The following is a 24,309-nucleotide window of genomic DNA, read 5'->3' as shown; positions in this document are numbered from 1 at the left end:
ATACCACAAAGCCATAATTAGCCTCTGACAGTTCACCTTGTGTTGTATGATGTTAAGGGTGTATGTAACTTTGGTGTTTGGCACATGGCATTTTTAATTCTTTTTTTTTTTTTTTTGGTTTTGGTTTTTGGATTTTTGAGATAGGGTGTCTCTGTGTAGCCCTGGCTGTCCTGGAACTCACTTTGTAGACCAGGCTGGCCTGGAACTCAGAAATCCGCCCGCCTCTGCCTCCGGAGTGCTGGACTAAAGGCGTGTACCACCACGCCCGGCTTGGCATTTTCAATTCTCAATATTTCATTTGAAGAAACTGTTTCACCAACTGAATCATTTTGAAGTCTTATCAGAAGTCCATTTATCACTGGGGAGGGGGGGCAGTGGTGTACACCTTTAATCCTAGCACTCAGGATGAGGAAGAGGCAGGCTGATCTCTTGAGTGCCAGAACAACCAGGGTTACACAGAGAAACCCTGTCTCAAAAAAATCAAAAGAAAAACAAGTCTCTATTTTATATTTATATATTTATTTTAGATTCTCTAACTTTAGTATAAATTTTTATGTTTATCCTTAAAGTCAGGACAATGGATATTGGGATTTTGGGTTTGTTTTGGTTTTTTGTATGTTTGGGTTGGTTGGTTGGTTGGTTGGTTTGGTTTTTGGTTTTTCTGGGTAGCCTCAAACTGTCTTGGAACTCATTCTGTAGATGTTATGCCAGACAGATGACCATATATTGGATAGTTTAATGGCCGTGGTGTTAAGGGTGGAAAATAACTTCTAGAGTTTCTTTGGGAGTAATGAAAGTGATTTTAAATAAAATTATGTCAGTGGTTGCACTACACACATACTAAATATTATTAAGCTGTATACTTAAAATATATAAATTTTATAATACCTAACTATTCCTACCTACCAAGTTAAGATACTGACCCTGCTGTTGGAGCATGGTAAGCAGCAGGGTCAGTCTGCCATTGTTAATAAATGGAGCTATCAAATACTTTGAGGGTATCCTAGGATAGCCTCAGATATTTTGTCAGTTATTCCTGTCTTAGATATTCATTATTGTTTCTAAAAATGGTTTGGGTCACATTAAAGTCTTTCTTTTTTCCCTGCAGTGTAAGGCTAGCACTGGTGGCCATCAGTCTTCTTGTTCATTCTGCAAGGGCCCAAAGGAAGGTAAGTGTCCTAAGCAATGAATAAATTATTTACTTTTATTTTATTTTTAAAATAGACATCTCAGAGGCTAGAGAGATGACTCAGTGGTTAAGAAAATACACAGTTCTTTCAGGGACCTAAGTTTGGATCTCAGAACCCACATAAGGTAGCCCACAGCTGCCTTTAGTTCTTGCTCCAGAGTATCCAAAGTTGTGTTCTGGCCTCCCTGGGCACTTAAATTCATGTGGATACACTCAGACAGATACATATACATAAATAAAAATAATATATATTTTTAACTGACCCAGCCTATAATCCTAGTACTTGAAAAATTATAGCAGGATTTTGCAGTGTTTGAGGCCAGTATGTGCTACATTGCAAGAGCATTGTCAGAAAACAAAAGTTAAAAAGCATCCTTAATGAAAACTAAAGATTAGGGAAAAAATAGTATAAGCTTTAAAAGAAATGGATGAGGGAAGTAGAGAAGAGAATTGACACCCTAAAAACAAATCTATGAAGCTTTAAAAAATATAGTTTAGATCTGGCAAGATGGCTCAGTGAGGAGAAATGTGATTTCAGTTCCCAGAACCCATGTTAAAAAGCCAGAAACTGTAACACACAACTGATTACTGGCAAAGGTCTGCAGTGAGATGAGAAGCTGACTGACCAGCTTCCTAAAGTATAAATCAGTGTCGCTGAAACAAGAGAGACCTTGGCTCAACAAGGTAGGAAGAGAGAACAGACTCCTGATAGTTGTTTCTGACTTCAACATGTGCACTGTGGTAGTTAGACACAGGTCACGTACGAACACACTGATTTAAAAATTTGGAGAGGAATAGGCATGTTTGTGCATGTTTAATTGCTGTACTCATAAAGCAGAGATAGGTTTATCTTTTATGAGTTAGAGGCCAGCCTGGTTTACGTAGTGAAAAATGATGATGATGATGATGATGATGATGAGGTTTGTTTGTTTTGGGGTTTTGTTTTTTTGGGTTTTGTTTTGTTTTGTTTTGTTTTTCGAGACTAGGTATCTCTGTGTAGCCCTGGCTGTCCTGGAACTCACTCTAGAACTCAGAAATCCGCCTGCCCCTGCCTCCCAAGTGCTGTGACTAAAGGCATGCGACACCACTGCCCAGCTTATTTTATTTTTTGAGGGTCTCACTATGTAACCCTGGCTGTTCTAGAACTTGCTCTATAGGTCAGCCCTGAACTAGGAAATCCGGCTGCCCTCCTGAGTCCTGGGATTAGGTGTGTGCCACTGCTGCCCTGCTAATTTTTTATCTATTTTTTTCTCCCCTGAGTACAGTTTAGGGTTAGTAGCCTATTTGCGTAGCATTCAACTCTAGAAAGACTTGTTAAGGTGCTTGGGCAGATGAAAACCCTTACATGGCAAGTATCAGAGATGAACCCGTATCACTTTCTGAGGGTTTGATCCTCAGTAGGTTAAAACACAAGGAAAAAGAAGAGGAGAAGCACAATCAGATATGCTCACTGGTCATCTGCTATTAGTATGTCATAGAATGTCTCTTTTTGAGCCACATGGCTTCCTTAGTGTATGAATTACAAAAATAAAAACAGAAAAGGCTTATTGATTGGGTAGCTCTTGACAGTTATTCTTCAATTTCCACACATATGCCATGACATACAGCAATATGCATAAACTAAACAAATGAATAAATTATCTTTAATTATAAGAAGAAAATGAATCGCAGAAATAAATCATAAAAACTTATAAACAAATAATCTGCCATAGGCTGTATTGTGACAGCAGAAGAAGCCTCCAGACGTGTCCTTTGGGTGTGTGCTTCTAAGTCCTTAGCAACATGTCTTTGCTCATTTTGTTCCTATATTGTTTCTCCTCCTCTTTCTCTTCCCTTTATTCTTTTCCCCTTCCTGTTTTTCTCTCCTGTATACTGAGGCTCTAACACAGGACCTAGTATGAGACTATGTAGTTTCTTAACTATGTAGCCCTAGTTGGCCTGGAATTGCTATGTAGACCAGGCTGGCTTTAAAATCACAAAGATCTTACTGCCTCTGTCTCCCAAATACTGATTTTGATTTTGGGCATGTCTAATATAGCCCAAGTTGACCTTGAACTCACTGTGTGAACCTTGAAGAACTTCTGGTTCTCTGGCCTGTACTAACCAAGTACTACAGTGTTGTTACAAATGTACCCTGTCATAGTCAGCTATTTAGGCTCTCATTCTGTAACCCTAGCCAGCCTCAAACTCGTGATCATCATGCTAAGCTTCCCAAGTGCTGGTCCCTACATATGTGTCTATTGTTGGTAATATAATCAGGCCCAGCGGGTATTAAGATAAATTTATTGTATATGTGTAAGCATTTAAGTGATTAGTTTTATTGTTGGGTTTTGTTTGTTTGTTTGATGATGTTTTTTTTTTTTTCATTTTTTTGATGATGCTTTTCATTTTTGCATGTATGGGTTTTGCCTACATGTCTGTCTGTGGCCCATATGGTGCCCACAGAGCCAAGAATGCAACTGTAACTGAAGTCACTGGTGGTTGAACCCACTATCAATTCTGGGAACTGAACCCAGGTTTTCTGGAAGAGCAGCTAGTGTTCCTAACCACAGAGCCATCTCTCTAGGCCCTTGCCTTTTGTTTGCTGGTTGGTTGGTTTTTATGAGATAGGATTTCTCTGTATAATAACCCTGGCTGTCCTCACTTCAGGCTTACAGAGATCTGCCAGCTGCTGCCTCCTGAATTCTCAGATTAAAGGCATGGGTCATCATGCTGGGCTTTTGTTGTTTTTTATTTATTTATTTATTTATTTATTTATTTGGTTTTTCTAGACAGGGTTTCTCTGTGTAGCCCTGGCTGTCCTGGAACTCACTCTGTAGACCAGGCTGGCCTCGAACTCAGAGATCCGCCTGCCTTTGCCTCCCGAGTGCTGGGATTAAAGGCGTGCACCACCACGCCCGGCTTGTTGTTTTTAAAGATTTATTTATATATGTGAGTACACTGTCACTGACTTCAAACACACCAGAAGAGGGCATGGGATCCCATTACAGATGGTTGTGAGCCACCTGTGGTTGCTGGGAATTGAACTCAGGACCTCTGGAAGAGTAATCAGTGCTCTTAACCAATGAGCCATCTCTCCAGCCCTTGTTCTTTTTAAATTTATTTTATTTATATAAGACTGCTCTTCTTCTGAGCCATTCCTTCATCTTCCATTTAGGATTAGGTGTTTTATTTTAAAATTTATTTTTATGTGTCTGTGTGAGTGTAAACCACCTTTGTATAGGGGCCAGAGAGGTCAAAGAGACAAATATTAGCTGCCTGGCCTCATAGACATGCTAGGACACAAATGCAGTTTGTTGGAAACAGTATCAAGCACTCTTTACTGCCAGGCAATCTCTCCAGACCCATGAATTTTTTTTTTTAATTTGTGTGTATATTTGCCTACAGGTATGTATGTGTACCACTTGAATGTTTGGAATGCACAAATGTCAGAAAAAGGAGTAGGATTCCCTGGAACTGGAATTACAGATTCACTGACATGGGATATTCAGAACTGAACCAACTTCTCTGCTAGAGCAGTAAATACTGTTAGCCACTGAGCCATCTCTCTAAACCCTTTTCCATTTGTTTTTAATGACCTCAAGAACCATCAGAAATCTTTTGTAGGTATTTCTGAGATGATATTAAAGGCCTTTGTTAGTTTCATGAAGTCTTATATATTTTCAATTTAAATTCCCCTACTGACAGAAGTCAAGCAGGAACTAGTGTCCTATCCTCAACCTCAGAAAACATCCATACCAGTACCTTCAGATAAACAGCCCAACCAGCCACGACCTGCTGATAAGGAGCATGAACTCAGGAAACGGGAGGAAGGCCAAGAGTCAAGATTAGGACATCAGAAGAGAGATACAGAAAGATACTTCCCTCACTCTCGAAGGGAAGGGCTTACTTTCCGAAGAGACCGGGAAAAGGAGTCATGGTCTGGAGAGACACGCCAGGATGGGGAGAGTAAAAGTGAGTGATTTGTCAAATTATGTGACAGGTTGGAAGCACAAGTGGCCTCTATGCAGCTGCTGTGCACAACAGCTAGGGGAGCTGTGCCCAGCTTAGAAGGCGTTGCCTTCACCTAGCTTTCCTAGTCAGAGGGATCTGTATCTTCTACATAGGAAATTGCTATATATATATATATTTTTTTTTTAATGCAGTAAGATGTGATTTTTGGTTTTAAGTATTGATAATAAAAAAAGTGGGAAGTATTTCTTTATGAAAAAAAAAACATTAGTAGAGCAAAGTAGTATGTAGACTAAAAAATGGCCATTAAGTTCTCTGAGCTTCAAGTTTTATGTCTTTCCTTAATATCTGTCTGTGCTTGCTTCATACAGCAATCATGCTAAAACGTATCTATCGTTCCACTCCACCTGAAGTAATAGTTGAAGTGCTGGAGCCCTACGTGCATCTCACTACTGCTAATGTCCGCATCATCAAGAACAGGACTGGCCCCATGGGTCACACTTATGGTTTTATAGACCTTGACTCCCATGCAGTGAGTATTCTTGCTTTAAAATGAGGAGTGATGACTAAAGAGCCCCTGGTAATATTTGGGGAAGCAGTGAATGGGGGTGCATGCCTAGAGACCTAGCCGTCTAAAACCTGAAGCCTGTAGATGACAAGTTCAAATGTAGCCTGGGCTACAAAGTGAGCCCCGGTCATAATTTATAAAGGGAGAGGGAGCTTGAGAAGAATCAGTAGTGAATTCTCTCCTGTGGGACTAATGGTCATCTAGGGCATGGTGGCACTTGCCTTTGATCCCAGCACTCGGGAGGCAGCGGCAGGTGGATTTCTGAGTTCCAGGACAGCCAGGGCTACACAGAGAAACCCTGTCTTGAAAAAAGTCAAAACTCCATATGGACTTTTAAGAACAAAGCTAAGCACCAAACTCTTGTACGTTTTAATTTTAGCGTGCTTTCTAAGTTTTTCTTAATTACTTTTTTTCTAGTCACAGTTTGTTTTATATTTCTTCTTTTCTGAAAAGTATATAATAGATTGTTTGTTAGGACATTTCTTCTTTTCTGTAAAACATATAATAGATTATTTGTTCCTTTGTTTGTTTGTTTTTGAGATAGGGTCTCTCTACATAGCCCTGGCTGTCCAGGAACTCACTCTGTAAACCAGGCTGGCCTCGAAACAGTGATCTATCTGCCTCTGCCTCTGCCTCTGCCTCCTGAGCATGGAAATTAAAGGTGTGTGTCACCATGCCTGGCTTTAATACAGTCTTGTGGTATTTGTGCACTTTTTCAAGACAAGACTTTGTAACTCTGGCTATCCTGTAACTCAACCTGTAGAGTAGGCTAGCCTCAAACTCACAAAGATCACCTGCCCCTGCCTCTCTATTGCTGGGTTTAAAGTCATATGACATTACACCTGGCCACATCAAATCATTTTTTAAAAATATTATTACCGCAAGGCAGTGGTGGTGCATGCCTTTGATCCCAGCACTTGGGAGGCAGAGGCAGGCGGATTTCTGAGTTTGAGGCCAGGCTGGTCTACAGAATGAGTTCCAGGACAGCCAGGGTTATACAGAGAAACCCTGTCTCAGGAAAAAAAAAAAAAAATCCAAAGCATTATGCCTAGTAATTTTATCTTCTAACAAGTTGAAAATTATGTTCAATTTTTTTTCTAAGGATGTAGCCCTTTTTATCTTTGGGTTCAAGATTGTCTTTGGTTCTTTAGGAAGCTCTTCGAGTAGTGAAGATTTTGCAGAACCTTGATCCACCATTTAGTATTGATGGGAAGATGGTAGCTGTAAACCTGGCCACTGGAAAACGAAGGTAAGGCCTCATTCCAGTTTTAGGGAAGAAATTGTTCCTCCTGGATAAGAGACAGATAGTAGGGCATTGTGACTTCCCAGCATGAGCTGTCTCAGGTACATACTTTTAACATTTTCTTTTTCTGTAGTGTGCTTTATTCTAATTATAGAATTGTTTTCATTTTTAAATAGTAAACCTGGACATGATGTTGCAATCCCAGCACTCAGGAGGCAGAGGCAGGTGAATCTGTCTGAGTACAATGCCATCCTAAGTTTCACAGCAAACTCCAGGCCAGCTCAGTGTCCATTGCAAGACCCTGTCTCTAAATGCATGCATACATACATAAATACATAGATAAAGAAATAAGTATAAAGTATTCCTGGATGCTTTAGGCTTTGACTGCCTGCTATCTTTATGGGCCAGAACAGTTGGGATAGTTTGGGGTTTATGAGTGCTTTGTTTTTTATATATATACATATATATATATATCTTTTTTTTTTTTGTAAAGCAGAATCTCACGTTATACCCCATACTGGCCTGGAACTCACTGTGTGGCCCAGAGTAGCCTCAGTCTTGAGAAGGCAAAGGGCACAGCCAGAGGCTAGCACACCTGGTTGATGTGTTTAAATGTGCAGGAACAAAAGCCTCTCAGGAGATCTTCATATGTTACTATCCTAAGTAAATGTATGTAGTCTCCCATTGTCCTAGCCTCAGTCATCCAGGAATGTCTGATTCAGTTACTCTTTCCTCATCTTGACCAATGTGACACCTGGGAGATAACTCATCAGAGGGATGAGTTTATAGAGTAACTTAGCACCTCTACTTAGTTGATTGTTTTGCTCCAATAAGTTGTTTTGCAGGAATCCCACTGTTGTTTCAGTCAGGTATCTGGAGCAGCTAACCTGCTTGCTGTCTGGGTTGGTTCATTTTTCTGCACAATGAGGAAGAATTTCAGTGAATCTGTATGATTAGGCATTCCCTAGGTAGTTTTTGGTAACAGGCTTTTGATATGTCATATTTTGTATTGCAGAAATGATTCTGGGGACCATTCTGACCACATGCATTACTATCAGGTAGGCCTTTAACACATTGTGAATGTCATTTTAAAATAATCAGGCAACTCAAAGGATGACAGAATTTCCTGTATGGTGACCATTAAGGATAGTGACTGTTGTACACTTTCATAATTCTAGTTTTGGTTTCTCTAATAGGGTAAAAAATATTTCCGAGATAGGAGAGGAGGAAACAGAAATTCAGACTGGTCCTCGGATACAAATCGACAAGGGCAACAGTGTAAGTAACTTGTTTTGTTTTTCTTGGCTTTTTTCCCCCTGACTTACCAGTCATTACTTAAAATCTGTGTGGTCACAAAAGTAGCAAAGAAATTGTTAACTTATCAATGAGAGTATATCTCGTATAGGCTCTTTACTTAATTGAATTGGCCACTGTAATTATTAATTTGTTCTTAGTGAGCTCCCCAGTAACAATTTTATTTGACAGGAACTAATGCTGGATCTGATTTTATTCCATGTAGCATCATCTGACTGCTACATATATGATTCTGCTACTGGCTACTATTATGACCCCTTGGCAGGAACTTACTATGATCCCAACACCCAGGTTAGTTTTGTTTTTTTGTTTTTGGTTTTGTTTTGTTTTTTTATTTGCTCTGTCAGTAGTTTTTTGAGAAAAGTACCCATAATGTGTTACTTTGAGTATTTTATTCTCTGGATTCTCTGGATGCTCTTTGCTTGAAAAGTGGAAACTTTATGGAATCTGAACTGTTTCCTATATGGAAAATCAGTGCCCTGTGGCATTACAGGTAAGAACAGCGCCGTTCTGGGAACAGCAGTGGTGGTGTCCGTGTATCCTCATTCGCCCCTGAAATGGGTTCTTAGATTGATATGGGTTCTTCTGCTGCCTTGAAGGGAAGTATATTCCATAAGCCTAAATTCTTTAAAAACAAGCATTCTGTAGACTTACTTCTTTCATACTGTATCACAGCAAGAAGTCTATGTGCCCCAGGACCCTGAGTCACCTGATGAAGAAGAAATCAAGGAAAAGAAATCTACCAGTCAAGGAAAGTCAAATAGCAAGAAAGAATCGTCTAAAAGAGATGGCAAGGAGAAAAAAGACAGAGGAGTGACAAAGGTAAGGCAGCTCATTAAGTCTGCGCTGTTCATCACATAGTTACATGGAAAACATGGCCGCTATGAGCAGAGAGAGTGTGGGTTTAAGGTGTAAAGTCACTGTAAACATTCTCTAGGAAGAGCTGGAGACAGAGCTCAGCAGTAAAGAACTCTTGTTCTCCCAGGTTTGATACCCAGCACCCACATGAGGCCCACAGCTGTCTATAATTCCAGTCAGCTCCAGGGGATGGAAATCCTTTCTGAGTGTATGCACTGACATAAATGCAAGCAAAACACTGGGGGTGTGGGGGTGCAGTGGTTCTGTACACTTTTATTCCCACCTTGTAGAGTCAGAGGCAGGCAGATCTTAGAATTTGAAACCAAAAAAAAATAAATTTAAAAAAAAAAAAAAAAAAAAAAAAAAAGCCGGGCGGTGGTGGAAGCACGCCTTTAATCCCAGCACTTGGGAGGCAGAGGCTGAGTTCGAGGCCAGCCTGGTCTACAAAGTAAGTTCCAGGACAGCCAAGGCTATACAGAGAAACCCTGTCTCGAAAAACCAAAAAAAAAAAAAAAAAAAAAGAATTTGAAACCAGCCTAGTCTGCATAGCAAGTTCCAGGACAGCCAGCTAGAGCCTACACAGAGAAACTCTGTCCCAAAAAGAAAGCCAAGTATAAATACATGCATATATATAATTTATAAACTATATAAATTTTGTATATGTGTGTATATATATATATATGTGTATGTGTGTATAATATGTGTATATATTTATATATTATATAAATGATAAATCACTTTCTATAAACAACAACAAAATGAGGAAGGGACATCTGGAGAGATAGAACAATGATTAAGAGCACTGACTGCTCTTCCAGAGAACCCAGGTTCAATTCTCAAAACCCACATGGTAGCTCACAACTGCCTGTAACTCCAGTTCTAGGGGATAGAACTCCCTTTCTGATCTCCCTGGGTACCAGGCATGCACGTGGTACTTAGAGATACATATAATTAAAATAGCCATACATACTAAAAAAACAGTTTTTTAAAATACTATAAGTGGGAGGGAGGATGGGATAGGGAGTTTGTGGAGGGGAAACCAGGAAGGGGGTGGGGGTAACATATTTAAATAAATATAGTAACTGGGACTGGAGAGATGGCTCAGCAGTTAAGAGTACTGATTGCTCTTCTAAAGTCCTGAGTTCAAATCCCAGCAACCACATGGTAGCTCACAATTATCCATAATGAGAGCTGATGCCCTCTTCTGGTAAGTCTGAAAACAGCTACAGTGTAATTCCATATAATAATAAGTAAATCTTTATAAATGAATAAATAAATAAATAACCAATAAGAAAAAAATAAAATGACCAAAAAAAAAAAAAACCCAATACTGTAAGACCCTGGAGAGATGGCTGGGCCCAAGTTCAGTTCCTAATATATGCAAATCATCTTACAATCTTCTATGGCTCCAGTTCTGGGAATCCAGTACCCTCTTCTAGTCTCTGAACATACCAGGCATGCACATGGTGTATGTAGGAGCTCACACAGAGTAGCATATTCACAAAGATATGTAGGGAAAACACTTAAACACATAAAATAAAAACAAATCTTTAAAAAAAAAAAAGTAGACCAAGTTTAGTGGTGCACTAGAGAGTCTGTCGTTCAAAAAAACAGCTAAGCTGATTTCTTGGTGTAGTAGTCCACTTGCCCTTTCCCCCATATGGTAGCTCTCTTCCTTTTACAAATGGTCCATCCCTGTGATCCCAACCGTCAGAAGGATGGGGCAGGGGGATTGACAAAAGCTCCAGCGCATTCACAACCTTATTTTAAAAATTAAAAACCAAAATAAGGACTGGCAAGATTGCTTGATGGGTAAAAGTACTTGCTGTATAGCCTGATGACCTGAATTTGATCCTGAGGACTCAGATGATGGAACAAGAGAAACTGTCCCAGCAAGTTGTCCTCTATGGAGACCAGCACTGTATGCCACTACTACGAGCCCGGCTGGGCTTTTCTTTGTCTGTTTATTATTGGTGGGCGCACAGCCATGGATGCACATCCCCTGGCATGTATGTGTGTGGCTATTGGAAGACAGTTTGTAGAGTTGGTGCTCTCCTTCCCGTTATATGGACAGCACTGAACTTGGGTCACTAGCTGAGCTGTCCTGTCAGCCTATACCTGTCATTTTTATGCCTTGTCCTTTTAGTGTGTGATTCTGTATGTACACTTTTCTTGGTGTAATTGTAACAGAAGTAGCTTTTGGGGGATTGGGCACCTTCTATGTGGAGGCCATAGGACAAGTTTTAGGAGTCAGCTCTCTCCTTCCAGGTGGGTCCCAGTAGCTTTAGTATCTCTAAATTTTACTGTAACGTTTCACGGTTTGTTTGTTTTTTTGGTTTGGTTTGGTTTGGTTTTGGTTTTTCGAGACAGGGTTTCTCTGTGTAGCCCTGGCTGTCCTGGAACTCACTTTGTAGACCAGGCTAGCCTCGAACTCAGAAATCTGCCTGCCTCTGTCTCTGCCTCCCGGGTGCTGGGATTAAAGGTGTGCACCACCACCGCCCGGCTTACATTTCACTTTTTAAATTACTTTCTTAGGATAAAATTTCAGAATTAAAAAAATGTTCACATCTTGTCTGATTATCTTATGAAGAATTATATTGGTATTACCTCATCAGCACCCCTTCCCTCAAGACAATCTCTCTATGTAGTCCTGGCTATCCTGGAACTTGTTCTATAGACCAGTCTAACGCAGAGATCTACCTGCCTTTCATTGCTGGGATTAAAGGCATAAGTCGCCACATCTGGATCATCTCGTATCAGTTATGTATTTTAAAAAATGAGGGAATTTCTCTGAAGTTCAATGTGTAACTTTTTTGCTATTTGTTTGAAAATATAGAAAAAAGTTAAAGAGACTTATTTTTGTTGAATCTGTGCATCTAATAAGTTAAATTTTCAAATCATGCTGTCTTTATGTTTAGATTCTGTCTCTGCCTCTAACATATTCTTAAATCTTTTTGAAGTAGTAATGGTAATGCCTGCTAGAATCTAGAAGGGTTGTAAGTAAAGACCAAAGAAAAGAATGCTATGTATTAATGCCACATATGGTACCTAAAATGTTGTAAACACACAGTTGCACTAAATGTTTCCTTGGGTAGGTGTTTGTTGGTGGAGGTCTTTTCACATGCTAAGAGCTCTATTCTGATACACTCCAGGCCCAAATGTTACACTTTTAAAGGTTCTCTCAAAATCACTAACATGTTGCAAATGTTTGAAGACTTGGAAAACCAAACTGATTTTATCAAAACTAACTCCTTAATCCAGTTTTTATTAGTGATTATCATATGAAAATTACCTTTGTCTTTGGTCAGTTTCAAGAAAGTACCAGTGAGGGGAAGCCTCCCCTAGAAGATGTTTTTAAGAAGCCTCTACCTCCTACTGTGAAAAAGGAAGAGAGTCCTCCTCCAGTAAGGCTGATTCTAATATTATGGGCTGGGAGGGGAGGGGAAGGAGCCCCAAAGCTTCTGTCTGGTTTTGGCTTTTTGACTCTATGTATCCCAAGTTAAGATTCCTCTTGAGTGTAAATAGTAGGGAAAAAATTGTTACATGCTAATAGGGTATTACTAACTAATCAGAGGCTGTTGTCTGACCACTCTTTTTTTTTTTTTACTTTGCCGTATTTTCATCATACCAGTTATTGTCTCCTCTTTGTTTTGTTTTTTTTTGTTTTTTTTTTTTAATTTATTTATTGTTATATGTAAGTATACTGTAGCTGTCTTCATACACTACTATCTGAAGAGGATGTCATGCTGATCTCATTACAGATGGTTGTGAGCCACCATGTGGTTGCTGGGATTTGAACTCAGGACCTTTGGAAGAGCAGTCAGTGCTTTTAACCGCTGAGCCATCTCTCCAGCCCCTGTTTTGTTTTTTAAAGATTTATTTATTATTATATCTAAGTACACTGTAGCTGTCTTCAGAAGAGGGCATCAGATCTCATTATGGATGGTTGTGAGCCACCATGTCGTTGCTGGGATTTGAACTCAGGACCTTCAGAAGAGCAGTCGGTGCTCTTAACCACTGAGCCATCTCTCCAGCCCCCCTGTCTCCTCTGTGTGTGTGTGTGTGTGTGTGTGTGTGTGTGTGTGTGTGTGTGTGTATGTATGTATGTATGTATGTGTATGTATGTATGTGTATGTATGAATGTATGTATGTTTGTGTTTGTATTTAAGTGTGCTTGCACATATGCACAGAGTTTAAGACAAACTTTATGGAATTAGTTCTCTCCTTCTACCTTTATGTGGGTTTTAGGACTAAACTCAGGAGACCAGGCTTACACAGCCTGCAGTTTCATGTGCTGAGCCATCCCGCTGTTCCCGCTGTTCCTGCTGTTCCTGCTGTTTCTGTTTAAGTTAAGGTCTTGTTCTTGTCCTTTCTTTTCTAAACCATGTTTTCCTGGCCTTCACAAAGTCAAACTAAGCTGTGTCACTTTCATGTGGGAGGTGAACCATATGGATAGTGGACGTGTTCCAAACCTAGTCAGAGCAAAGAAAGAAGATACAGCCTTATCAGAACAGCCCCAAAATAGAAGTTAAATTTAATGCTAAGCCCTAGCTTTTTTTTTCTAGCCTAAGGTGGTAAATCCATTGATTGGTCTCCTGGGTGAATATGGAGGAGACAGTGACTATGAGGAAGAGGAAGAAGAGGAACAGGCTCCTCCTGTGCAGCCTCGCACAGCACAGCCTCAGCCTCAGCCTCGAGAGGAGATGACCAAGAAAGAGAATGAAGACGACAAACTCACTGACTGGAATAAACTGGCTTGTCTGCTCTGCAGAAGGCAGTTTCCCAATAAAGAAGTTCTTACCAAACACCAACAACTGTCAGACCTGCACAAGGTATTTCAGGACATTTTTGACTCTTACCATTGCTGTAAATTAAGATGCTTAAACCTCCTTTGGTTTTAATCATCTCAAATTAAGTGTGTGTGTACACGATATGTGTGTGCCCATATGTGCCAGAGCACATATGTGGAATTCAGAGGGCTATATAGTCATGTCAGTTCTCTCTCCAATTTTACATGGATTCTGTGGATCAGATCAACCAAGCTTGCATAACAAGCCCTTTTATCCACTGAGCCAAATTGCTAGTTCACACATATATATATATTGTTCTGTTTTGTCTTGTTTTTCATTTATTCTCTCATATTTTACATCCCATCTGCAGTTTCCCTTCCCTCCGCTCCTCCCAGTATCATCCCACCATGCACCTCCTCTTTCCTCCAGATCCACCCTCCATCCTTTCTCCTCCCCTCGTAAAAGAGCAGGCCTTCCAGGAACATCAACCAAATACAGCATAACAAGCTACTAAAGCCAGGCACAGATTCTCACAACAAGGTTGCATGAGGCAACCCAGGAGGAGGAAAAGGGTCCCAAAGGCAAGCAAAAGAGTCAGAGACAGCCCCCAGTCCTACTACTCTTCTGTTTTTAATTCAAGAGTTGCTATGAATTAAGAGGTTTTGCCTGGCCTTAGAAAGCATAGCAGTTAAGAGTTCTTGCTCCTCTTCCAGAGGATCTGAGTGCAGTTCCTAATACCTACACGGTGACCGCACAAGACTATAAGTCCAGTTCCAATGCCCTCTTCTGGCCTCTATCCTTTTTTGGACTCTGCGGTTACTGCACGCATACAGGCAAAACATTCATACATATAATTAATTAATTTTTAAAATTTGTACCTGCTCCCATATTAGAACTTCAGTATTCAGACCCAATACAAGCATTATGACTATCAAACCAGATACACAAGATGTGTAGGGAGAAAAGGACTTGTAGATAAATAACTTGCCATTAACTAACAGTTGAGATTCAGATAAGGTCCCAATCATCTTAGATACTGGTCAGCCTCACCTGGTTCTGTCCTGGTATGATAACATGTTGTTACCCCATATGCTAGTCCCTGTCTCTTCATGCAGTGATTATTGCTTTAAGCTGTAAACACAGGAGCTATTTGAGGGCATTATTTTGATATATGTTGATTCTCCCCTGTAGTCTCACCAGCAAGCCAAAGCCTTTAAATGGGCTTATGTTCTCAGAGTAATTTCTTTCACAGTTCTTCTTAGCAGATGTTGCAACATATTTAAAGAGACTAGTTTGAACTTCTCAGTATAGAACTAAAAGTCTTTCTTTGACAAAACCTGAGAAACCCTGTTTTTGTTCCTAAATGCATTGCTGTCCCAGCCACTACATTTTGTAAAACTTCTAGTATTCTAAGAAATTTCTCCTGATGATCCTTGGAATAGACAGCCTCCTAAGTGTCTATGACAGTGAGATTCTGAGTCATGAATTTATTTCAGCACCTGCAAAATTGCAATAAATGAGAAAAGAGATTAAAAAGTAGTTTGTTGGAAGAAGGAGCCAAAGATGTGGTAAATCCATGAGCTGAACCTGCCTGAGGACCACCCACGCACTGGAGCACTTCTCAGTTCCTGGACATTGACCAGAACAAGAAACACTGGGCTATATGAGAACTGTCTTGGGCTCCTGGTGTTCTATGTACATGCTTGAAGATTTGTGGAGTTTAGACCATGTTCAAGGAATGAGGGACTCTCAGAACAGTTTTTGTTCTTTCAAAATCTTGGTGTTTCTTTTTCATATTCCTCTGGGTCTCTGAAAGAGAGTCTAGGGTTTGGCTGGGAAAGTGGTAGGCAGAGTGGGACATGTGATTTTTCTTCTTTGACTTGACCAAACCCCTTTCCCATTATTTTTACCTTAAATCAGAAGATAAGCCATGGTCTAGAGATAGGTCAGTGGTTGTCTTAGTCAGTGTTCTATTAAGAAATACCATAACCGGGCTGGTGAGATGGCTCGGTGGGTAAGAGCACCCGACTGCTCTTCCGAAGGTCCAGAGTTCAAATCCCAGCAACCACATGGTGGCTCACAACCATCCGTAACGAGATCTGGTGCCCTCTTCTGGAGTGTCTGAAGACAGCTACAGTGTACTTACATATAATTAATAAATAAATAAATAAATAAATAAAAGAAAAAAATACCATAACCAAGGCAACTCTTTTTTTTTTTTTTCCTTTTTTTTTTTGTTTTTGGACATAGTGACACATTTTTTTAAAAAGATTTTATGTATATCAATACACAGTCACTGTGTTCAGACACACCAGAAGAGGACATCAGATCCCATTACAGATGGTTGTAAGCTACCATGTTGTTGTTGGGAATTGAACTCAGGACCTCTGTAAGAGCAGTCAGTGCTCTTACATCTTGAGGCATCTCTCTAGACCCCTCGTGGCAACTCTTATAAAGGAAAATATTGGGGGCTGGAGAGATGGCTCAGTGGTTAAGAGCACTGGTTGCTCTTCTGGAGGTCTTGAGCTCAAATCCAGCAACCACATAGTGGCTCACAACCATCTTAAGGCAGCTACAGTATACTTACATACATTAAGTCTTTATAAAAAATAAAGTAAAGGAAAATATTTTTTTGAATGGCTTACAATTTCAGGGGTTTAGTTCATAATTATCATGTTGGGAAGCTGAGCTATGGGGGCATTCATATTCAAACCACCACAGTAGTTAAGACTGGTGGCTCTTGTAGAAGTCCCCCGGTTTCTACCAGAACCCACATGGAGGATCAGAAACATCTGGAACTTCAATCCTGGATGATTCATACTCATACTTTTTTTTTTTTTTTTTTTTTTTTTTTGGTTTTTCGAGACAGGGTTTCTCTGTGTAGCCCTGGCTGTCCTGGCACTCACTCTGTAAACCAGGCTGGCCTCCAACTCAGAGATCCGCCTGCCTCTGCCTCCTGAGTGCTGGGATTAAAGGCGTGGGCCACCATGCCCGGCTGTATACTCATACATTTTTAAAAACATAAATTAGAGTGAAATTCTTTTGGTGTGGTTTACCATGTAATTTGTGTGTAAATTAGAATATAGTTTGCTTATTGATGAAGCTCAGGCAGAACCAGTTAGATATTGTTTGTTGCAAGAGAGCCAGTCAGAACAAAAGTTACCACCCTAAAGCCTCTGGGAAAGGCCTAGAAACATTTCTTGGCTTGTTTTGTTGTTTTCCTAGACCTGTACTCATAAAATTTCTTTTCTCAGCAAAACCTGGAAATTCACCGGAAGATAAAGCAGTCAGAGCAAGAGCTCGCCTATCTGGAGAGGAGAGAGCGGGAGGTAAGCTCTGGTGAACAGTTACTCATTTTGTCCAAACCTTTTTGACCCGTGGTATATACTTTGTACGTTGTACTGATTCCTCCTTACAAAAAGACAGAGAAGAAAAGGGGTCCCTGAACATAATATGTGGTAGGAGGGACTGAGAAAAGAGGAGGGAGCTGAAACTGCAGTCCAGGTATAATAATGAGAGGATAATAATTAATTATCTAAAAGTATATAAAATAAAACCACAGTAGAAGCTGAAAAAATATATATATTTATTGTTTATACCTTATTAATTATTTTTTTAAGATTTATTTATTTATTTATTTATTTATTTATTTATTATATGTAAGTACATTGTAGCTGTCTTCAGACACCCCAGAAGAGGGAGTCTGTTTCTTTTCTTAAGACAGGGTCTTACTATGTAGCCTGGGCTCTCCTGGAACACACTATGTAGACCAGGTTGGCCTTGAACCCAGAGAGATCAGCCTTTCTCTGCCTCTGCAGTGCTAGGATTAAAGGTGTGCATTACTGGCTTTCTTTCTTTTTGTTTTTTTTTTTTTTTTTTTTTTTTTTGGTTTTTTGAGACAGGGTTTCTCTGTATAGCTCTGGCTGTCCTGGAACTCACTTTGTAGACCAGGCTGGCCTCGAACTCAGAAATCCACCTGCCTCTGCCTCCCAAGTGCTGGGATTAAAGGTGTGCGCCACCACGGCCCGGCTCAATTTTTTTTTTAATTTAACTTAAAAAAAAAAAAAAAATTCAATCTTGGAATGGTGGCCTTGCCTCTACTACTTCCAGTGCTTTGAGGCTGAGGCAAGAGAAATTTCCTAAAATCAAGGTCAACCTAAGCTACAAGGCAAGACCCTGTCTCAGACCAAACAGCATTAACAATAAAGCCTGTGTATACAGAGCACTTGGGAGGCTGAAATATGAGGATCACATGATCTCAGCCTGTGAACATAGCAAGATCCTGTCTTCCTAACCCCAACCCCTTCCACAAGAATATCAGGAGCAGGGTAGAACTTCCCCCTCCAACCTCTTAAGTGGAAATCTCAGGTCTCCTCTTCTGTTTCCCACAGGGAAGGTTTAAAGAAAAAGGAAATGACCGAAGGGAAAAACTACAATCTTTTGATTCTCCAGAAAGGAAACGGATTAAATACTCCAGAGAAACAGACAGGTAAGGGCAGACATTCTTTATCCAGCCGCTGCCTACAGACCTAGTAATAGAACTGTCTTCTGCCAATGATTTTACTTTCTTTCTCCGAGAGAGAGAAAGTTGCTAGAAGCTGGTTTTGTCTGGACTCCAGTAAGACTGCCATGGCTATTTGTCTGGACTCCAGTAAGACCACCATGGCTATTTGACCACTTTTTTTTTTTACACTGAATATATGCATGTTTTCATGGAAGGCTGGCTGGCTGCAATGCTTCTGCTACTGAAAGCCAGGGCTAAAGTGGCTATCCTCAAAACTCTCATCAATAATACTATACCTTCTTATAAGCCTGATAATGTCATATTCTTGGACTATTTCTCTGTGGAGTTTCCATTCTCGAGTTGCATACTAACTGCTGCTGGATATAATATGACCTCTTAACCTCCTCTGCTTGTTTCCAGTCAAACAGTTCCCAATCATAACCCCAGAATTCCATCAAGTCTGCTAATAATCTGCGATGTATGCCGCTGTACTAAGTGCAAGAAATATTCAAGTAGACAAGACATACATTTGATCTGTGTACAGAGTAGAGAAGGCTTAGTGATAATGTGGCTCACAGGAAAGCTAGAAAGGAAGGGAACAGGAGAAGGTTTCAATTGGAGGAAACTATGTTCAACAGGATTTATTTGTTCTTTTTGAATTGTTTTTGTTTTTTTGGTTTTTTGTTTTTTCTTCCAAGATAGGATTTCTCTGTGTAACTTGGGCTATCCTAGAAATCACTTTGTAGTCCAGGCTGACCTTAAACTCAGATCTGCTTGTCTCTGCTGACCATGCACTAGCATTAAGGGCATGTACCACCCCCACCCAGCTTTTTTTGTTTAAGCATATGGTGTATTTGACAAGTGGTTTGACAGAGCTAAACAGTTGGGAGTATGTTGTTGAGTGACAGGAAATGAGGTAGCCTAACCGATTTAGAGACCAGTTCACTTTCAACATACTTTTAGGTTATCAGGAAATCATTTAAAGTGGGATACTAATCTACTTTAAGAATTATTTTTTTGTTTTGTTTTGTTTTTAAGATTTATTTATTTTATATTTTGAGTACACTGTTGCTGTCTTCAGACAACACCAGAAGAGGGCATCAGATCTCATTACAGATGGTTGTGAGCCACCATGTGGTTACTGGGAATTGAACTCAGGACCTTTGGAAGAGCAGTCAGTGCTCTTACCACTAAGCCATCTCTCCAGCCCTACTTTAAAAATTATTAAGTTTAGCCGGGTGTGGTGGCGCACGCCTTTAATCCCAGCACTTGGGAGGCAGGGGCAGGTGAATTTCTGAGTTCGAGGCCAGCCTGGTCTACAGAGTGAGTTCCAGGACAGCCAGGGCTACACAGAGAAACCTTGTCTCGAAAAAACAAAAACAAAAAAAACAACAACAACAAAAATTTTTAAGTTTACACTTAAACAGAGACTAATGATGATGCTTACTTTATGGGTCTAATGAGAGATGATTGCCAAAGGCAGGCTGTGACTGGGTTAAAGAAACACGTGAAGTCCACCTTGCTTTGTGAGTAGTGGGATTGAAGAGTCACTGATAATTCTTGAGTTTCTTTCGCCTGTTTATAACAAGAAAGGGTATTTGAGGCCTTGAAAGACGAAAAAGAAACTGACAAAAAATGTTCCTAAGCAGAAGGGAAGGAGGCAGAATGGCTTCAAACCAGATGAAATTAGCCTGCCTTCCCACCCACCCCTCCCCCAAGTATCTGGGTTAAAGGCAAATGTTACCTACCATGCTTGCTTCCTCTTCCTTTCCAGGAATATTCCAGACATCTTCTAAGGTCCTGCTTACTGTACTCTTTAATTCTGATTCCTCCACTTTCTCTGTTTGGACTCTAATATACTCAGGGCCTCAGCCACCACAGTAAGCCAACATGTCAGTTCTGTTTTCTGAATTTAAACATTTCTGGTGCCTCATACCTTTAATGCCAGCACTGTAAATGCATAGGCAAATGGATCTTTGAGCTTAAGACTAGCCTGTTCTACATAGTAAATTCCAGGCCAACCAAGTCATAATAAGACCCTATCCCATAAAACAAAACAAAACTGTGTTCAGGGACTGGAGAGATGGCTCAGTGGTTAAGAGCACCGACTTCTCTTCCAAAGGTCCTGAGTTCAAATCCCAACAACCACACGGTGGCTCACAACCATCCATAATGAGATCTGACGCCCTCTTCTGGTGCATCTGAAGACAGTTACAGTGTGTACTTACATATAGTAATAAATAAATCTTTTTTTTTAAAACTGTTTTCAGTTACATCTTGATTATTTCTTCTTGTGCTTGTCTGAGGCTCCACATTGCACCCCAGTTTAGTACTTCTAAACCTTCAGTCAGTTCCTTCATAGCCTTCTGTTTACCCTGTCTTACTCAATCTTTCTTCTTTATACTATAAAGTATATAAGTGGAATGAAAGTTTATTAAAGATAGTGTTTTTAGAATTATATATATGAGGGTTAGAGAGATGACAATGTTTATGAGGACTTATTGCTCGATTAGAGGACTCAGATTCAGTTTCCAGCATCCACATGTTCTTGCAACTGTCCATAACCCCAATCCAGGAAACCCAATGTCTCCTGACCTGCATGGACACCAGGCACTCGTGGGTCCATATACATGCAGCTAAAACATTCATGCACATAGAATAAGATAAACCTACAAGGATTATATATTCATGTATAAATATTACAGAATGTGTAGTAAGGAAGTTGTCTATGTGTGCACCATGCTTATGTAGGAGCCCCTGCAGGCCAGAGAACTGTGTGTTGAATTCCCTGAAATGAGAGTTAAAAGCACTTGTAGATGCTGGGAACTGAACCTGAGTCAAGTGTTCTTATATGCTAAGTATCTCTCTCGGCCCTATTGAAGATTTTTAAAATAGCTTTTTTTAAGCAGATGTATTAAGAGAAAGAGAGGGGGGCTGGAGAGATGGTTCAGGGGTTAAGTGCACCAACTGCTCTTCCAGAGGTCCTGAGTTCAATGCCCAGCAACCACATGGTGGCTCACAACTATCTGTAATGAGATCTGATGCCCTCTTCTGGTGTGTCTGAAGACAGCTACAGTGTATTCATATACATATAATAAATCTTGAGAGAGAGAGAGAGAGAGAGAGCGCGAGCGAGAGAGCGAGCGAGCGCCGGGCAGTAGTGGTGCAAGCCTTTAATCCCAACACGTAGGAGGCAGAGGCAGGCAGATTTCAGAGTTCAAGGCCAGCCTGGTCTACAAAGTGAGTTGCAGGACAGCCAGAGCTACACAGAGAAACCCTGTCTCAGAAAAAAACCAAAAAGACAAAGGGGTTGTGGGGGATCCAGATAAGAGACACCCCAGCAGTTGTAAGCGTCTCTAAACAGCTATCATTGTTTCTCCTGTTCTTCCATCCATTTTCTATTACCAGAAGTGTCTTGTATACAGAAACTTAACCTTTCTAGCAGCTGCTGAGATTTGAACTCAGAACCTTTGGGAGAGCAGCAGTCTGTGCTCCCAAACTGCTGAGCTCCCCCTTCAGGCCTAAACTTGACCTTTCTAATCTTGGGGATAAACTAACTTGCCTAACATGCCTGAGTCCCTAGATTTATTCTCTAGTACCAAAAGAAACAAGCAACAGTTTCTTATTACTTTATGCACATGAATGTTTTGCCTGTGTGTATATCCATGAACCAACAACATATAGTGCCCATGAAGGCCAGAAGAAGATAAAGAGATGTGTCCTTTTTGTGAGCTGAGAGTATAAAGGGCTTACCTGACATACCTGAAACCCTTGCTTTGGTTCCCAGGATAACAAAGAAGCAAAACAATCCTATCTTGTTTTGCATACACACACATGTTGCCTCGTAAGAGGCGCAAAGTATTTTTGCCTAAAGTATCAAATATGATCTAATGTTCAAGGCTTCTTTCTCTTACCCTCTCCCTCTCTTTCTCTCTGTCTCTCTCTGTATCTGTCTGTTTGTCTCTCTCTCTCTTTTTTTTCTTTTAATAATCTGACCTCAAAACCGTGCCTTTATCAGTTCCTGCTACTCCTCGAATAGACAAATACTTTTATATGCCTGCTACACATTTTCCAGCTCATAAGCCCCTCATTTGTCCAGATCCATTTCAGATGTGTCTTCTTGCTTAAAATCCTTTGACTTTTGATGATAACTGTTCAGATTTGTGTTCCCTTCATTGTATTTCTCTGGCACACATCCATCGTTGCTACATCCATGACTGATCTCCTCAGTGTCCTGTAAACATCTATTCATAAAGTCTTCAAGTTCTTTCCCATAATCAGGGCCCAGTCTTAATCACCTCTGAGCCCACAGGACAAGCCTAGTTACATGAATATCGGGTTGTGCTTAATATACTTATTAGGAAGCAGATCTCAACAAGAGATTAGCAGCTCACCTTGAAGATGGTGGTAGAAGTGTATCTGTCTCTCTTATAGTGATCGTAACCCTGTTGATAAAGAAGACACTGACACTAGTAGCAAAGGAGGCTGTGCCCAGCAGGCCACTGGCTGGAGGAAAGGGGCGGGCCTGGGATATAGCCATCCTGGATTGGGTTCATCAGAGGAGGTAAGATGAATCTGTCTTCCTGGGAGTTATATGACCCTTGAATATTTTCTGTCTGGCCTCATAGCACATGCCCAAAATAGAGATCAGAGGGCACTTTCTAGAAATCAGTTCTCTCTCTACCTTGTAGTAATTCAATCAGGTCCTCAGGTTTAATGGCAAGCACCCTTATCCACTAAGCCAACTCACCGGCCCTCCACCTAGATCCTGGGTTATAACTTGTTGTGCTGGGCCTTTGGTGATTTCCATGGCAGTGAGAAGAAGGCAGAGAGGTTGAATAGCGTTCATCATACTCCTGTGTAAGGAACAAGCAGTGAGGGCAGTGTAGGAGCAGAGCCAGGAGAGCTGACCGGTGACGAGGAGGTGGAACACTCACTTCTCTAGTAATGATACCAAAAAACAAACAAAAGGTAGGGGTTTTGAGGGAACACAGTGACTAAAAAGAGCCAGGAAGCCAGTAGTCAAAAATTAGAGAGCCCTATCTATGAGAGGGATCGTCAGCACAGATGTTTGATAACTAAGATGTGGTTCCCTGGAAAGAGACAGCTCGGCTTATTTTCAGGGGCACACGTAGCAAGGATGATCAGAGGAAGTATTTATTGCCCATTTGGATAGGGTTGGGCCTCTACGATTGCTGACCATCAAAGACTTACCCATTTCATTTCTGTTAAAACTCGTGTCTAATATTGAAATCTTTATTTTGAAAGCATGACCTTGTGGTCTTCCTTACCTAAAGATCTCTTTTGATTCTTTGTTCTGCAGATTGAAGGGCGGATGAGGGGACCTGGGGGTGGTGCCCCAGGAAGAACCAGCAAGAGACAGTCTAATGAGACTTACCGAGACGCTGTTCGAAGAGTCATGTTTGCTCGATATAAAGAACTGGATTAAGAGTGGAGACACCCCGCAGGACACAATTTCCTCTTTGTTTTGTTTGTCCTTTTCTCCTTTTGTTTTGTTACTGTTCTTGCTGCTAGAACTTTTTTAAATAAACTTTTTTTCAATGTGAATAAATTTTGTTAAAGTTTTTTTTCCTACAATGAGTAGAGATTAGAGCTTGATGTTAAAAAGTAGAAAATGGAGCTGGAGAGATGGCTCAGAGGTAAGAGCACTGACTGCTCTTCCAGGGGTCCTGAGTTTAATTATCATCAACCACATGGTGGCTCACAACCATCTGCAGTGAGATTTGATGCCCTCTTCTGGTGTGTCTGGAGAGAGCAACAGTGTACTCACATACATAGAATAAATACATCTTTTACAGAGAGAAGGAAAGTAAGTAGAACAGGCATGCATCATATAGGCCTCTGATTGAATGCTGAAATAGTCAGCTTGTG

At 40.5% G+C, this 24,309-nt stretch overlaps 1 protein-coding gene across 6 annotated transcripts in view; it reads left to right on the top strand.

Moving 5' to 3' along the window:
- The window catches only part of Rbm6 (RNA binding motif protein 6), a 99,387-nt gene extending 75,404 nt beyond the window's left edge, over positions 1–23,983 (top strand). For all 6 annotated transcript variants that reach the window (XM_021172247.3, XM_021172246.3, XM_085828003.1 and 3 more), the window contains 14 exons: positions 1,109–1,169; positions 4,877–5,143; positions 5,512–5,672; positions 6,860–6,957; positions 7,967–8,009; positions 8,148–8,229; positions 8,471–8,556; positions 8,941–9,087; positions 12,432–12,527; positions 13,689–13,955; positions 17,168–17,242; positions 18,305–18,402; positions 22,852–22,981; positions 23,741–23,983. In XM_021172247.3, coding sequence (XP_021027906.1) covers positions 1,109–1,169; positions 4,877–5,143; positions 5,512–5,672; positions 6,860–6,957; positions 7,967–8,009; positions 8,148–8,229; positions 8,471–8,556; positions 8,941–9,087; positions 12,432–12,527; positions 13,689–13,955; positions 17,168–17,242; positions 18,305–18,402; positions 22,852–22,981; positions 23,741–23,866 — 1,737 coding nt within the window. In that variant the 3' untranslated portion in view covers positions 23,867–23,983. The remainder of the gene's footprint in view (positions 1–1,108; positions 1,170–4,876; positions 5,144–5,511; positions 5,673–6,859; positions 6,958–7,966; positions 8,010–8,147; positions 8,230–8,470; positions 8,557–8,940; positions 9,088–12,431; positions 12,528–13,688; positions 13,956–17,167; positions 17,243–18,304; positions 18,403–22,851; positions 22,982–23,740) is intronic.
- Positions 23,984–24,309: the final 326 nt, after the last annotated feature.

The sequence above is a fragment of the Mus caroli genome, unplaced genomic scaffold, assembly GCF_978045245.1.
Source record: "Mus caroli unplaced genomic scaffold, Mus_caroli_1 scaffold_11, whole genome shotgun sequence".
Taxonomy (NCBI): domain Eukaryota; kingdom Metazoa; phylum Chordata; class Mammalia; order Rodentia; family Muridae; genus Mus; species Mus caroli.
Note: the sequence above shows the minus strand (reverse complement) of the source record. Positions and strands in the feature narration are given on the sequence as shown.